Source organism: Choloepus didactylus, chromosome 10 (genome assembly GCF_015220235.1).
Source record: "Choloepus didactylus isolate mChoDid1 chromosome 10, mChoDid1.pri, whole genome shotgun sequence".
NCBI lineage: Eukaryota > Metazoa > Chordata > Mammalia > Pilosa > Megalonychidae > Choloepus > Choloepus didactylus.
This window is the reverse complement of record NC_051316.1, coordinates 20,455,329-20,472,815: the sequence shown is the minus strand read 5'-3', so window position 1 is coordinate 20,472,815 and position 17,487 is coordinate 20,455,329. Positions and strand designations below refer to the sequence as shown.

The following is a 17,487-nucleotide window of genomic DNA, read 5'->3' as shown; positions in this document are numbered from 1 at the left end:
TAACTAAGCCACCTTGGCAGGTGATCTCGCTGCCCTCCCCGCTACGTGGGACCTGACTCCCAGGGGTGTAAATCTCCCTGGCAATGCAGGATATGACTCCCGGGGATGAATCTAGACTTGGCATTGTGGGATTGAGAACATCTTCTTGACCAAAAGGGAGATGTGAAATGAAACGGAATAAAGCTTCAGTGGCTGAGAGATTTCAAATGGAGTTGAGAGGTCACGCTGGTGGACATTCTTACATACGATACAGATAACACTTTTTAGGTTTTAATGTATTGGAATAGCTAGAAGTAAATACCTGAAACTACCAAACTCCAACCCAGTAGCTTTGACTCTTGAAGACGATTGTATAACAATGTAGCTTACAAGGGGTGACAGTGTGTTGTGAAAACCTTGTGGATCGCACTCCCTTTACCCAGTGTATGGATGGATGAGTAGAAAAATGCAACAAAAACTAAATGAAAAATAGGGTGGGATGTGGGGGATGATTTGGGTGTTCTTTTTAATTTTTATTTTTTATTCTTATTCTGATTCTTTCTGGTATAAGGAAAATGTTCAAAAATAGATCGGGGTGATGAATGCACAACTATATGATGGTACTGTGAACAGTTGATTGTACACCATTGGTGATTGTATGGTATGTGAAAGTATCTCAATAAAACTGAAAAGAAAATAGATTGGTATTATGGTAATGTGAACAATTGATTGTATACTTTGGATGATTGTATGGTGTGTGAATAAATCTTATTAAAAGTTAAAAAAAAGAGCTTTGAAAATAAGTTGTATGAAGTAATAGGTTAGAGAGGCAGTATATGGAGTTGCGCTAAAGTTTATATACAGGTTTTGAAAGTGCTTATTTCATAACTTAATTTGTTTTTGGTTTGTTGTGTTGGTTTTATTTTTGTTTTTTACTCACTCTTAGGCTCCTGCTTATCATCTTATTTTGGAAGGAATTCTGATACTCTGGATAATTAGACTTCTCTTTTCTAAAACTTACAAACTACAAGAACGATCTGATCTTACACTGAAGGTAAGAAATCAGGTTTCTCTTTTATTTGGTATATGGCTGTAGTTGTTACATCTTTCCAAAAAGGATTTGTGGTGGCTTAACTATATATGTTGAAGTGTTGTATGTAATGTGAGGAAATAAGGGGAAAGAAACATCAGGGTAGGCAAAGTACAGTGACCCCAGAGGTAAAGTAAATACCCAAGGTGAATGCCATATTATGGTCCTTTAAACCCTTCTAGGTGTAAACAGCAGTCTTATGAATAAATGGTGGAAAGGAAGCATGAATAAATACTAAATTCCAAATGTCAATATGTAAGAATACATGAGGTACTCAGGAAAAGCACAGCTTTAGAGGGGAAGTTTTCCCTGTGGTGTCATAAAGGAGATAGAGGGTTGGAAAGAACCCTCCCCCAACACCACTCCAAATCGAGTTTTGATGTGTTCTCTATGTAAAGGGTCCAGCTTGAGCCCAGGATGGACTGATGGAGGATCTGTGGTGCAGCCTGCTTGGAGTCCATTAGTAGTATGAGGGACTGAGGAAGCTTCTGGTAAAGAAGCTTATCCTTCTCACTCAGGTTAGGAACATTTAGTTCTGTCCAGTAACTGTACCCCATGGGTAGGAGGAGAAGAGCAGTTTTGATTGCAGCATGGTGTCTGTTACTTGGATTGTTTCCTGGTCCAGGCCCTATAGCCTAGTGCCAGAATACTTAGGGAGAGAGGGACTGCAAGAGATGTTTTACGGCAAAGATGGAACACTGGGGCTTTCTTTATTTACTGGAGCATTCACAGGAAGTACAAGGAGCAAGGGCAAGTGGAGTGAAATTGTCACATCAATGTGATAATTGCTTCCATGGTCTCATTGACTATGGCCACTGCTGTCCTGATTATTAATGTTAATCACTGAGTAATCACTGCCCCTTTGGGGACTGTATTCATAGTAATTATGCATCAAAATAGTTCTTAGGGTGAGTAAACTTTGGGAGCCTGGGTAAAGCAGAATTAAATAGATGTTTTATTATGTGATTTCTTAGAAACTTTAAAATGCTAGTGGACATTTGGATCTCTGATCTCTGCTTGGAGGAATGCGCTAAGCTTGACCACAGATCTTTTCCTTTTTTTTTTTTTTTTTTTTTTTGATGAATACCTTGTGAAATTAGCATGCCATGGAACACCCACTTGATCACATTGCAGTAATATTTGGCCATCTGGACCAGAAACTCGGAGTCTAGTTTTTCTCCTTACTATTTAGGAACTCTTTATGAATGATTATTTGACCATAAAACAGATTCCTAGCCCAACTTTTTAAGAGACTGATCATTCCTAATACTCTTAGTTTTAAACATCAATTCATACATATGCACTTTTTAATGGAATGATACCTAAACATAGTTTAGAATCATCTTTGAGAGTGAAACTTAGCTAGTTCAAGATTCAGTAATCACAAGCATCTTACTCTAGAAGCTCAGGAAGGAAAAACTGCCCATGAGTGTTTTTAAAGCTTAACTATATAGCAGCTTGGAAGAAATGCCATCTCAGTTTTATAGGTCTGCAGAGTCCCTTGAATACCAGCAGATCTTGAGTTGATTTTACCATCTGTCTTCATGGTAGCTGGTAAACAGTATGTATTATTTATATTCCTGCCTTCTTTCGGCTGCTATTTTTTTTTCCCCATGGAGTTATTGGTAGAAACAAATGAGGAATTTATTGCTTGATTTATTCTGTAAGTGTTTTTGAGTACTTGAGTCAGGTGAGTATGTTCTTGGTTCTGTCCCAGAGGAGCCTATTAGCAGAAAAATGTACATAGGCATTTAACACAAGTATTAAAATAGAACTATAAGGAGTGATCATATCTGGAAGGCAAAAATTGCTGTGGCTCTCATGTTAATTTAGGTTGTCTCATCTCATTCTGTACATACAGACCACATTAACTTTTTTTCTGATTCATTCAAGAAAGGGTAAGAAACTCAAGATAATCAAGAGACTTGTCATGCATGAAGGGATAAAACAAAATGTTCTTTTCATGAGAAATTTCAGAACAACTAAGTCCCATTACAGTAATTATTATAAAAGACTTTTTCTATATTTCAGCTGTTTCTGGAATCTTATAAGCAGATGGCTTAGACAGACAGTTCTTTGTGATCTGGTCCATCCTGTCACATAAAAGTCATTCTGTAAGAACCTAGGGTGTGGTATATTTGTGCTATGTTAGAATAGAGGCTGAGCTCACTGATCTAAAGCCATGCTTCCCACCTTTGTGTTTTAGATTTTCTTTTTGTTTTATTATCAGTACCAGTTATATTTCTTACTTCCCACATTAAAAGATCCTGAAGATAGATAAATTTTCTTAAATTTTCAAGTCACTTACCAAACTGCATGGAAAAAGAGCCTTTATCCTTGTTATAAAGAAAGAGGTTCCGGTGTTAAGCACAAAACTCAATATTGCTTCTGTTTCATTTCTAGCCACAAGAGCTAGACATAGTACTTCTAGTAGTGTCCTCATTATGACAGTTCCATTATATCAAACAATTGAGATATTTGCTGGAGTTGATGTAAAGTGACTAGCATTTGTGCTTTATTCTAACTCCTTTTCTCCTGTAGGAAAAGGAAGAATTGATTGAAGAATGGCAACCAGAACCTCTTGTTTCTCCTGTCTCAGAAGACCATCCTGCTCTTAAGTACAACATCGTTTCAGGGTAAATCAGTTTGGCTACTCAGGGGACTTGTTTTTGGTTTTCTGGAGATATATCGCCAAAGTACATGGCAGTTTATATATAGTATTCCTTTTTAACTGAAATAAAACATTTAGGAATTTCCAGAGGTTAGAAACTAACTTCCTTATTTGACAATGTAAAAATTTCTTTTGAAGATGGGATGGGCATTTTTTTTTCAATTTGAGCATTAATGTTTGTCCTTTTTTTAAAACACTTTTTTCCAAAGTAATACAAGCACATCATATTTCAAATGTAGTGTTTCAAATATTTCAAATGTTAACTGTGCTTAAAATGAAAAGCAACAGACTTCTTTTGCCCACTGGGTTTGTTTCTAATTTTAGTTTTGTAAGTTACTGTCTTAACTCTAAATATTAATAGTCTACTTAAACCGCTATTTCTTGATGGATCACCTATTGACAACACCTGTTGAAACTTCAACTCACTTATGCTATCTTCCTCTGCTCTCAATGTCCAATCTATTTTGGTTTTTGGTCCTTTTATTGATTATATTTGTTCTAATATGTGTGGTTTTTTAAATTAAGAAATATTTTAAGTATATATACAACATCAGACAACTGTGTACCTGCCACCAAGAATTAACAGGCATTAACATTTTGCTATGTTTACTTCAAATCTATTTTTAAAAGAAAGAAAACATTATAAATATAGCTTAAAGAAACCCCTTCCCTGCCATCCCTTACTCTTATCTCCCACACAAGGTATCCACTGTCTTGAAGTTGGCATGTGTCTTTCCTTTGCATGTATTTATATTTTTAATGCACATGCGTGTAGCCATGAAAATATTTAGTATTTTGTTTAAAAATGTGATGCAATATATTCTATTATATATCCTTCTGATCTGATATGAGAGGCTTGTATTTTTCACTTTCACAGATATCTTTGGTCTTACAGAAGTTTTACATGTTACTAAGATCATACTTACCAGTATTTTATTTTGTGGCTTAGGCTTTTGATGTCTTGAGAAATCCTTCTCTGCCCCAGAGGTCTGATTTGATCTGTTTTCCACATGATGGTCAGTTGTCTCAGCACTGTTAGTTGAATAGTCATTCTTTACCTAAAGATTGGAGATTTCTCTTCTTTTTTAGATGCAGTTCTCTTATAAAAGGTCTGTTTCTGGCTTTAATTTCTTGTTTTGTTGGTATATTTGTGTCTTCCTGAGTCAGAACCTCACTCATGTAAATACTACAGCTTTAGAATAAGCCTTGACTCGAGTCTGTCCTTCCACTTTCTTGTTCTTCATGATTGGGGAGGCTATTCTTGACTCTATTCTTCACTGAGTTTAGGTATAGCAGATCAACTTTGGCCAAAAAATGGGCTTGTTTTTTTAAAAATTAGAAATGCATTAAATTTATGGATTAATTTGGAGAGAATTGTTACCTTGCTGACACTGATATATTACTTCTATACTTAGGTCTTTTTTATGTCCTAGAGTAAAGTTATATACATTTCTTAATAAAGGCTATCTTTTTTTTTTTTTTGCTTTACTTTTTTCTTTTGAAATAATTATAGATTCACTTGCAGTTGTAAGAATTCAGAGAGAATCTATATCCCTTTCATCCAGTTTCCCACAATGATAATCTTGTAGAACCATAGTACAGTATCACAACCAGCAAATTGACAGTGATTGCATACATTTTAATGAATTCATTGCTAGGTATCTTCAAATGTTTATTTTGATCATGAGGATTATCTTAGTTTGCCAGGGCTGCTGTGACAAATACCACAGACAGGTTGGCTTAAACAACGGGAATTTATTGTCTCACAGTTTTTGAGACTGGAAGTCTAACATCAAGGAATTGGCAGACCATGTTTTCTCCAAAGTCTGTGGCATTCTGGTGGTGTCTCAATCTCTGCCTGCCTCACATGACAGTCCACCTCTTTTCATCTCTTACTCTGGTTTCTACTCTTGCTTACTCATCTCCTTATAAAGACTCCAGACAAATGGAGTAAGGCCCATCCTCATTCAATTTGGGCATACCTTAACTAATAGCATCTTCAGAGATCCTATTTTCAAATGGGTTCACACCCACAGGACTGGGGGTTAGAACTTGAACATGTCTTTATTGGGGACATGATTCAGTCCCCCAAAAGGAGCATCTTTTTTGTTCATTTTACTTGTCTTATTGCACTGTCTAGAATATCACCCAGACAGTGTTGAATAGGATATGGCCTCCTTGTCCTGTACTTAATAATTTTTAAGAGATAACATTTATTGAGCTATAGGAGGTCCTTTCTCTTCCAAGTTTGCTAAGGAGAGACTTCATTGTTTGTTTTTTAAAAGAGGGTATTGAATTTTATCAAATAATTTTCCTTTATCCATGGGGATGATCTGTGGCTTTACTCTTATTGGTTACTATATTAGATTAAAGGTTCTTTTTAATCAGTTATGCATATGCATACTTTAAATTTTTTATGACAAATGCTAATCCACCATGCCTCCTTCTCTTCATCTCAGGTTCCCACGCTCTAGAAGTAATTGCCCTTTTTTTTTTTTCTCTCTGGCCCTGGCCCTCCCTGGACAGGGCATCAGCCACAGGCAGCAGCCCTGTTCTTCCTTTCTCTCCACCAGAGTTCATTGGTAACATGTTGGTAGATTGTTTAGTGTTTACATTTTTATGACTAGGTTAATATAATTCATTACTTGAGCTGAAACTTCATGATGACACTTCTTTTCTTGTACCCTTTTGTTTTCCCTAGAGTTAATCATTTTTTGTTCATTTGCTCACTTGCTTGTATGGATTCTACGTATCAGTCTCTTGATTCATCCTGTTTTCCTCCTCCAGGAGTATAATGATTTGAGCACATCAGCTATCTATTAGGTTCATTTTTGTTGTTCTTAGAGATATCTTTCCCGGAACCCTGTCATCCTGCTCTAGTCCTGACTGGTTGCTGTAATGATCTGTTTGCACAGGCCAGCCCTGAATCTTCTGTCACCATCACCTTGGGAACTCCCTCTGTGTCTCCGTGGGTTGTTTTGTATTTCTTGTTTTACTCCCTGTATTAGTGGAGTATAGATAGACTCCTGAGAAAGGGCTGTGAAAGGTAGGTTTTTCAAAACGTCACACATCTTAAAATTGGTTTTAATTTTACCTTTTGCACTAGACTGATTATCTGTTTTATTCATCGGTTAAAAAGTTTCCCAATATCTGGTGATCCTTGGCATCCATTCATTTTTCTTTCAATATGCAGAATATTTTAATTTTGCTCAACAGCATTATGTAAATTGTCTGAAAAACTAAGAGAAAAAATTGAACAATATTTTTGTGATATTGATAAAAATAGAATTTTCAATTTGTATGATACCCCTTCAAGGTTAGTAATACTGAGCTATTACAAGAATTAGTGAATTTACTTAACTTGGGCAGTTACATTTTGAAAAAATAACAGCTTTATTGGGATATGATTCCCATACCATAAAATTTGCCCTTTAAAAAAAAAAAATTATTATGCTAACATGTATACAACACAAAATTTCCCGTTTTAACCACTTTCATGTGTACGATTAAATGATATTAGTTACATTCACAATATTGTGCTACCATTACCACCATCCATTACTTAAACTTTTTCATCACCCCAAACAGAATATCCATTAAACCTAACTCCCCATTCCATCCCCATCCTGCTCCAGACCTTGGTAACCTGTAATCTATTTTCCATATATATGAATTCACTTATTCTAGGTATTTCATATAAGTGAAATCATACAATATTTGTGCTTTTGTGTCTGGGTTATTTCTCTCAGCATAATATCCTCAAGGTTCACCCATGTTGCAGCATACATCAGAACCTCATTCCTCTTCATGGCTGAACAATATTCCATTGTATGGATATCATATTTTATTTATCCACTCATCTGTTTGGACACTTGGGTTACCTCCACCTTTTGGCTGTTGTGAATAATTTTACTGGGAACATTGATGTACAAATATCTGTTTGAGTCCCTCTTTTCAATTCTTTTGTAAAATTCACCCTTTTAAAGTATACAACCAGATGTTTTTAGTGTATTGGCAGAATTGTGCAATCACTGCCACCCACTAATTACAGAATATTTATCATTGAGTTGTAGGAGTTGTTTACGTGTTTTGGATACCAGTCCCTTATCAGATAATAAGATATGTAAATATTTTCTCTCATTCAGAGTTGTCTTTTCACCTCTTTAATGGTGTCCTCTGAAGCTCAAAATTTTTTAGTTTTTAAAATTAAAATTTTAATGAAGCCCAGCTTATCTATTTTTCCTTCTGTGGCTTGTACTTTTGGTGTTATATCTAAGACATCTTTACCTAATTCAAAGTCAAAAAGACTTCTTTGTATTCTTCTAAGAGTTTTATAGTTTTTGCACTCACATTTAGGTCTATGATTTATTTTGAATTAATTTTTGTATATAGTGTGAGTTAGGGATCCAACATCACTTTTTTTTTTAATTTTTAAATTCAATTTTATTGAGATATATTCACATAACATAGAACTGTCCACAGTGTACAATCAGTTGTTCACGGTACCATTATATAGTTGTGCGGTCATTACCACGTCAGCATTTGAACATTTTCATTAACACACAAAAAGGAATAAGAATAAAAGTTAAAGTAAAAAAGAACATCCAAATATCCCATACCCCCCATCTCTTGCTATTATTCATTTAATTTTTGTCTTCATTTTTCTATTCATCTGTCCATACACTGTATAAAGGGAATGGGAGCCACAAAGTTTTCATGATCACACGGTCACACAGTCATCTTCAAGAATCAAGGTTACTGGGTTGCAGTTCAGCAGTTTCAGGAATTTCCTTCTAACTATTCAAATACAGTAAAAACTAAAAAGGGATATTTATATAATGCATAAAAATAACTTCCAGAATGATGTCTTGACTCTATTTGAGATCTCTCAGCCACTGAAACTTTATTTTGTTTCATTTCTCTTCCCCCTTTTGGTCCAAGAAGGCTTTCTCAATCCCATGATGCCAGGGCCACGCTCATCCCCACGAGTCATGTCCCACATTGCCAGGGAGATTTACACCCCTGGGAGTCATGTCCCATGTAAGGGGGAGGGCAGTGAGTTTACCTGCAGAATTGCAATAGAGAAAGAGGCCACATCTGAGCAACAACAGAGTTTCTCTGGGGGTGACTCATAGGCACAATTTTAACTAGGCTTAGCCTCTCCCTTGCAGTAACAAACTTCATAAGGGCAAGCGCCAAGATCGAGGACTCGGCCTTCTAAATTGGTAGCCCCCAATGCTTGTGGGAATATCATTAATTCCTCAGGGGAATATAATAATTCCACATTTTTGCCCAGTCCCTCAAGAAGCTTTGCAAATACATCTTTATTCTCTGCCCAGACTACACTGGGATGTATTGGGGCTTCACATTAACCTGTGCAAACCAACCAGAGATCACTCCTTATTCAGTGTTCCATGTAATTTAGTTGTTTGAATAAACTGACCGTACAAGTTAAATTATATAGTGTGTTACCAAAAATATAGATTTCACAACTAATAAACATCTCTTTCTTTGGTCTCACACAGAAGTTGAAGTTTTAAAAACACCATCAATATTGTCCTTACCTTTAGTGTAATTTACATTAGTCCTAACCAAGTCCATTTCATTCATATCTCTAATTGAAATCTGATCTCTTTTTTCAGACTCTTTAACATTTGCTGTATGGGGTAATGCTAACATTCAGAGCTGCCGGACTCTGGCATTGAGTCTCAGGTGTCACACAGGTACCCAAAGTTCCAGGGACCAACCAGATTATACACAAAGAGTTCAGCATCTCAGGATTTAGAAATAACCATTAGAACTCAGAAATAGATATAACTGCTGTAAGAGCTTTACAATCTAGGAACCTTTAACAGTAAGCCTTCCCCTGATAACCTGTGCTCCGAGACTCAATTCTCAGAGTTTGCACATTATAGTTAGTCCATATTAGTGAGGCATTATAATGTTTTTCTTTTCATCTCTGGTTTATTTAACTCAACATCCTGTCCTCAATGTCCGTTCACCTCACAACTTCACTCCTTGTAGCAGCACAATATTCCATTGTATGTATACACCACAGTTTGCCATTCTGTTCATCAGTCGTTGCGCCCTTAGGTCACCTCCATCTACTGCAAATCCTGAATATTGACACCACAAATCCCGCTATGCAAATGTTCAGTCGTGTCCCTCTTTTCAGTTCTTGCAAGTATATACCCAGTGACTGAGTTGCAGGACCATATGACAACCCCATGCCTAGCTTCCTGTGAAACCACTACGCTGCCCTCCAGATGGGCTGCACCGTTCTGCTTCCCCACCAATGATGATTAGGTATATCCCTTTCTCCACATTTTCACCAGCACTCATATCCCTCTGTTTATTTTTTAGACGGTTTTGTTCACACACCATAGATTCCATCCTAAGTAAACAATCAGTGGTTCCCTGTGTAATCACATAGATATGCAGTCAATAATACTGTCTCCATGAGGACATTTCTATTTCTTCCACAAAGAAAGAGGAAGAGGCAGAAAAAAAATGAAAAAAAGAAAAACAAAAATGACAGCTAAAAAGCAACAACAAAAAAAAGTAAAAATAAAGTACAATAAAAATGTCACGCAACACCACCAATGCCAAGAAGCCCATACCCCTCCCTTATATCCCCCTCTTATAGACATTTAACTTTGTATATTCCCTTTGTTACAATTAATGGAAGCATGTTTCAGTATTACTGTTAACTATAGACTCTAGTTTGCATTGATTCTATTTTTTCCCCAGTACCACCCCATTTTTAACGCATTGCAAAGTTGACAGTCATTTGTTCTCCCTCCTGTAAAAACATATTTGTACATTTAATCAGAGTCATTGACCTTTCCAGGTTTCACTAAATTACACAGTCCCAGTCTTTATCTTCCATCTTTCCTTCTGGTGTCCTATGTGCCCCTAACCTTCCTCTTTCAACCATACTCACAGTCATCTTTTTTTTTTTTTCTTTTAAGGTTTTCCAGCTAACACCAGAAAACCTGCTAGACAAATTCTAAAAGAGCTGTAACACTAGTCATCTTTGTTCAGTGTACTTACATCTTCCAGTGTGCTGCTTGGAGGGGATAAACCTAATTTCCAGCTTTCTGGGAGCTGAGATGGAGGAAGTGGGTTCAACATCTCACTCTTCATTAGGTAGCCCTCCTTAGGACCTTCAGTATATATTGGCCTTTCCAGAGCGTAAATCTCCAGTCTTTGTATATGATTGGGGAGAGGATTTGAGGGAATAATTGCTTCTTATGAAAACTCTCAGCTAGTCTTACTGTGTAAACCCCAAATGCTCTCCTACCTTCAAAGGAACCTGGTGCCTTCAATTTGAGATCATTTCAGGCTGAAATTGTAATTATTTAGGTTTGGGTTCAGTTGCATGAATAGGAAACCCAAACTAATAGTGGCTTTAGCAATGTATTAGTTTATTTCCACTCACCTCAAAGTGTGAAGATAGGCATTTCAGGGCTGGGAAGTCAGATCTACAAATCATCACAGACTCAAGTTACCATCATGCGGCTCTGCCACTGATGCATATGACTTCCATTTGAAAACCACTGTTGTGCTTTGAAGCTGTATGTATCCCAGAAAAACATGTTCTTAAATTTAATGCATTCCTGTGGGTGTGAACCCGTTGTAAGTAGGACCTTTTGATGTGGTTACTTCAGTTAAGAAAGCATAGCCCACCTCAATCTGGATGGGTCTTAATCCTATTCCTGGAGTCATTTATAAGCAGAGTGAAGTTCAGATAGATGGAAAGCCACAGAGGGAACAGCCCAATCACTGAAACCATCTGAACCCGGAAGAGAGCGGAGAGGCCAGGAGAGGATGCCGTGTGACAAGCTAAGGACCAAAGATTGCCAATAGCCAACCCCAGAACTACAGAGTCTTCGGGAAAAAAGTATGGCCTTGATGATGCCTTGATTTGGACTTTTTCCCAGCCTCAAACCATGAGGAAATAAATCCCCATTGTTTAACCTGACCCATTTCATGGTATTTACTTGAGCAGCCAAGGAAACTAAATTGGCCATCTTAAGTCAGGATGGCCAAGTTGTGGGCCAAGGAAGGGGAAGAGACAAAGTGGCAAAAAAGGGCCCCTTCCAGCCTCCTCAGCTTGGTTAAAGCAGCCTTGGGCATACCTGGTTGCAACAGCAGCTGGAAGACGTGGTATTTTGTTTTGAATGGCAGTGTTGGAACAGGACAATGCAGGTTGAATTGAACAATATTCAGAGAAACAAATATTTTTAACTTATCCTGCTTAGGTTCATTTTTCTTCTTCAAGCTGTGGATTTCTGTCTTGTATGAATTCAGGAATATTTTAGCTGTTATCTCTTTGAACAGTGTCTCTTGCTCTTCTTTTGTTCTATGAATTTTTAACTTTTTCTTTATATCTTCCATGTCTCTTAAACTCTTTCATATTGTTGCATCTCTTTAATTTTTTTCATTGCTGAGTACTACTTACTACTGCAAGCCTTTATGGAGCACAGGTGGAAGGTTGCCGTTTGTCAGCTTGCTTTTCCTTCCCTACTCCAAGTGCTGGACAGAAACAGGATTGTGTCATGCTGCCTCTTGACAGAGCTTATCGACTATGGTCAGGGGCTTTAGATGAATTATTCTGGATAGTTTATTTTCTCTGCATGCTGCAGTTTTTGTAGAATGACCTCAACTTTTACAGCAGGACCATTAGTAGGCTTAACTACATATTTGCTTTCTTTTTTAATCTTTTTGTGAGTGCTACCAGCAGGGATGACTTCAAAAATGAAAAGAGGTCTTGAGAAGTAGGAAACTAAATAACATGATATATTCAGAGTCACAGTGGTTGAAGAGATCTGTGACATTGGATTTTGACAAGAAGAAGCCCTTGATGCTGTAGGGAAGAAGGAAGAAGATACTTAGAGGGCAGTCCCTGGGTGCCAGAAACTTTTAAAGTGTCGGTTCCTCTGGGGGAGGTAGGTGATGTCCCCACTTTATAGGTGAAGAGACTAAGAGTCACAGAGGACAGGTGACATACCCAAGCTTATGTAGCTAGTCAGTGGTGGAGCCAATGAAGACATGTTCTGTCTGACTCTACAATCCATGTTCTTTTCACTCAGTCTTCTTGCCTTGTATATGAATTAATCTGCTTTTGTGAGTGTGCTTAATATTGTCGTTCTTTTTCTTCCCTGGTTTCCCAGCATCTTGTATAATTTTTCCCACAGAAAACTAGCTCTTTTAAGACACTGATGAGAGCAGCATTCCTCGGTCTTTTCTGACTACAGTGCGTTTTATGAGGCAACCCAGTACATAGATCAACACATGTAAACTGAAACAAGTTTCACAAAATAGTCAGTTCTCTTACCCTGTGCAATGCATTCTGATATTTTCTTTTCCAATCTATTCTTAGTTTCCTTTAGTTAAAATAGGCTGGTTGTGACAAACTAAATTGATTTCACAGTCCTTTGATGGCTTCTGACCCATAGCTTGACTCCATGTTTTTGAAGCATGACTTATATAGCTAGTGTATTTGTCAGCAAAGGATTTAATAGGTTGTCTCATGAGCCCATTCTCCTGTCACAGCTGACTTCAGATCTGTGCTTTTTTGTGTCTGGCCACCTTTTGGAGACTAAGGGTCCCTCATAAATCACATTCTAGCATTAACTTTAGAAATAGGGAACATATCCCCCTAATTTTCTTAGTGGTTTCCTATAGATAAGACTTATTTTAAAACCACTTAACTATGTAAGATCTTAATTTGCTCTTTCTGTTACCTTTGATCTTGTTCTTTTTATATTTCTTCCTTTTTCACTTTTTTCTTCCAGATATTTTATTGAGCTCCTTCTAAGTGAGTTTGAAAACAAGTGAAGATTTGCTTTTCATCCGTCTTGGAATTCTAGTTCATTTTTCTTTTTTAGTTAAATAGTACAGGGTAACCTATTAAGAATAGAATTCTTGGGTCAATATCTGGTTATTGACATACCATTTCCTAATTTCACTGTTTAAAAATAAGAAATAAAAGAGAAGGCCAATGTGCAAATGTGGTATAATGACGACACTTCTGTGTCATGCCTGCAACCAGAGTAGTGTGACAGCCTGCATCCTATAGTGTGAATGTGTATTGACACACATCACTCTTTGTCTTTTTTCCCATAGCCCTCCAGGCCACAACATAGTGGTGAATGGAAAAGAATGTATAAACTTTGCCTCGTTTAATTTTCTTGGATTGTTGGGTAACCCCAGGATTAAGGTGAGTAGTTCATGATGCTATCTGAAGTGAGCAGGTAACGTTACTGACTTAAGAAACTGAACATAAAATCAATAAGAGACAATTGCTGTTACTCTTTAACAGGGTTGGGTAAAGGGCAAGTGCCTAGTGTTGCTTGGTGTTTGATGACAGCCAGGAGACTGTGTGAGTCAGACCTGGTTAACAGTCTGAGAAGTATCTAGGAAGTTGTTCTGTTTCCTGTTGGGATTGTGGGCTAGTAAACATTTTTGAGGAAAGACTAATTTATAAAGCCCACAAATGCAAAAAAGCATAAAGGCATTGAGTTAGTTGGGTTTTACAGATCGAGCTTTTAAGTTTCCTATATGTTCAGTCTTATACCTAAATCTTTACATCTGTCTTTTCTTTAAATCCTGACATTAGCATTGTTGTAATTCTAAGAAAGAAAGAAGCTGTATGGGTCAAAGAATAGGAAATGTCAGTTTTGTACTCTCAAAGATAACTTTTTATAATATAGTTTTTCTTAATTTAATAAAGGCAGCAGCTTTAGCATCTCTAAAAAAGTATGGTGTGGGGACTTGTGGACCCAGAGGATTTTATGGCACATTTGGTAAGTTTTTATTGTATTCTTTTCCAAACTATTACTTTCAAAAGATAAGATTCAATTTTACTTAAATACACTTTGGAAAAGATGTTCTTAACTAGTCGTGGTGTTAACCTAGTGTGTGCTAGTTCTTTCCTAACTTTCTAGAATATTTTGTGGTTGGAAAGCATTGGTGGGAAATTTCCTGGGCTGGGCTTGAATGTACCTTGTGGAGAGCAGCTATAGATACCTCAGGTTGTGCTGTATCTGTAGTGTAAAGGCGAAGCTGCTGCTGTAGATGCCCCACCAGACAGTGGTGTGAGAAGTTTATTCCTGTTGTGCTTGCCAGTTCTGAGGCGGAGGGCCTAATTTTGGGGTACCTTGGCTCTTCATAGTTTTGCAGGAACTCATCCTCCCCATCTCACTGCTCTTGTATCCCAAGATACCGTCTTGTCTGCATGGCTGAAGCCAGGTGGTGAGTATGGGGGAACAACAGTGCAAGGCAGCAGTCCCCTTTTAGGCAGATGAAGTGGCGCCACAGAGGCTTCTGCACACATTCCGTTGCTGAGCACATGCCTCGCTGCAAAGGAGACTGGGATGTGGCTGTAGCTGGGCAGCTGTGTGCCAGAAAGTCATGAGCTGCTGAGAGGGTGGAGGGGCAGGTAAAATACACAACTTTTTTTCTTTTTGGAAGTGAAGTTGAGGAATCGATGACTTCCTTATGTGTGGATGACCAGGGATAGGCTAATTAAGTATTTTGATGAATATGTGATTTCAAGTACTATGAACTTCCTAACTCAGGAAATTCCTAACCTACTGTCATAGAAAACTCTGGTATTATTATCATTGCTTCTAAAAATTCTGAAAATGTCATTATACAATTGTTCAGGTGAATATATTATTGAAAATTATGGCTTGCAAAATGTAGGAGGTTGGGGAAAGTAGAAAAGAGGATCTTGTATGTTAATTCTGTCCTCATTTCCACTTCTGGTTCTTTTTTTGTTTTTTTTACATTAACAGTTGTTTCTATTTAAGAGAGCACCTTTCTTTATTCCTTAGCTAGTTTAGTGGTTAAATTATTTATACTGGAAACAGATGTGGAGAATTAGTGTCTGGGACTCCTACAGCTGTTCAGAAGAGGAAGGAGGAAGCCCAGAGAGGTCAAGTGATTTCCTCACAGTCACACAGCTCATTAATTTCAACCCTGGAACTAGTAACAAGTTTCTTTCTAGTCTTGTGGCAATATCAAAGACTTAAAAGAGCTCATATCAGATTCTCTTTCCTCTAGTCTAGTGCAAACATAGGTTGTTTGTTTAATATTTATTGGTAGGGAATTATTTCTTTAACAAGTACTAGAAAAGTAGAAAAGGCATTTTGTATGGGGTTGTTTGTTGTAATCTGATCAACAAGGCTTTCTTTCTGTGACCTACTTGCTGGGGTAAAGAAATTGCTTTCTTAAAAGCCTCTCTTTCCTAATGGGTTTTATTCACGTATATGGCCTTGACTCCTGCTTGGGAGTTAATCTGGGAAGACACAGGAGGGATTTATTGCTAAATCAAATCATGAAACAAAAGTTTCAGATCTTCAAGACCAGTTTTCCCAAAGCTATGAAAATGAATTGTTAAAATAGCCTTGTTGACTTGCCATTTGAGTCACCTGAAATTTAATATGCCTAATAGGATGTTAATTGCTTTCAAATATGAAGTCTTTAGGTTAATGTTTCCTTCTTTTAATTACTTTTTTTTTAACTAGGTAATTCAACCATGATATAAACTCCAAAATGTGTATAGAAATAGTGAAAGTCTTCAAACCTCTGGCCCTTTCCCCTCCCTTTCCCCACTCTTACCCCCAAAAGACAACTACTATCATTAGTTTCTTATTCTTCCAAGGACTTCTTTTCAGTATATGCAAACCACTTCCATAAATATTTCTTGCCCCCCATTTTTACAAAAATAAATGGTAGCATATTATATACATTGTTCTGTACTTTGCTGTTGAAGTGGCCGTCTCAAATTTAAATTGGGTTTGATCTTTCAGGTGTCTAAAAGTGAGTCTCCAGAGGCAGTAAAATGGATACCCAATAGTGTATCAAATCCTCTGTAAACTATTGGACACTGAGTCATCTTTATCCTAAAACTGTAGTTGAAATTTAAAACAGACTTGGCTTGTGGACGAAGGTTGCACGTTAATTTGCAGTGTGGCAATTTTATAATAGGACACCAAACCTAAAACTTGAAGTGTGGTGTAATGTTTTTTGAGTACATGGTCCTTCAGATAAACCTGTTTCATTCCTTCTTAACAGTACATTAACAGTCGGCCATGTCTACTTGTCATTTTTTCCTCTCTTTATGTGTGTATTGGTGATATTTGTGCTTTTTGGTTTTCCAACAGGATGTTTTTTCCTGTGTTTTTCCTTATTCTGGAAGTAGTCATTTGGATAATCACAATTGTATTAAATTACCTTGAAATTTCAGCATTAAAGTCAGGAGCTACTTGGGTCCACTAGGGCTGGCTTTTAGATCTCTCAAATACTCTTTATAATTAAATTATTCTAAATGTTTAGAATGCATTAGACCTTTGCACCAAGCAATAAGCAGACGTGAGAATCCCTTTTCTCATGTTTATATTTGCTTGTGTATTCTTGTAGAACTTGGTTCAAGGTTAGGATCTCCACTGGGCCCCACAAAGTTTGCTTCTAATTTTTTTTTTGTTCTCCCCACTGTATCATACTCAGACAGCTATTTTCAAAGACTTTTTTAGCTCTTTTCTCAACTTTTCAGATAGCAAATATAAATCACTTACTGTAAGAGTAATTTCCTTGTTAAAACAATCTCTATTATTTCACAGAAACATTTGTAAGTTAGATGATTAATATGGAAAAAGAAAATGGAGCAACAGTTGAGTTAAAATTCATCTAGTTTCTTGGGCAAAATGTTACCCCCAATTCTTAAAGCCTGGCTGAT

General features: G+C 37.0%; 1 protein-coding gene and 1 non-coding gene across 2 annotated transcripts in view; one reads left to right on the top strand and one right to left on the bottom strand.

Annotated features, from left to right (window-relative positions):
• The window catches only part of SPTLC1 (serine palmitoyltransferase long chain base subunit 1), an 88,467-nt gene that overhangs the window by 14,343 nt on the left and 56,637 nt on the right, over nt 1-17,487 (top strand). The window contains exons 2-5 of the mRNA XM_037797534.1: nt 926-1,033; nt 3,611-3,705; nt 13,872-13,965; nt 14,479-14,551. Of these exons, the coding sequence (XP_037653462.1) occupies nt 926-1,033; nt 3,611-3,705; nt 13,872-13,965; nt 14,479-14,551 (370 nt within the window). The remainder of the gene's footprint in view (nt 1-925; nt 1,034-3,610; nt 3,706-13,871; nt 13,966-14,478; nt 14,552-17,487) is intronic.
• On the bottom strand, nt 10,708-10,769 carry LOC119505788. The gene has a single exon (XR_005210828.1). It is a non-coding gene; the product is annotated as a U7 small nuclear RNA (small nuclear RNA).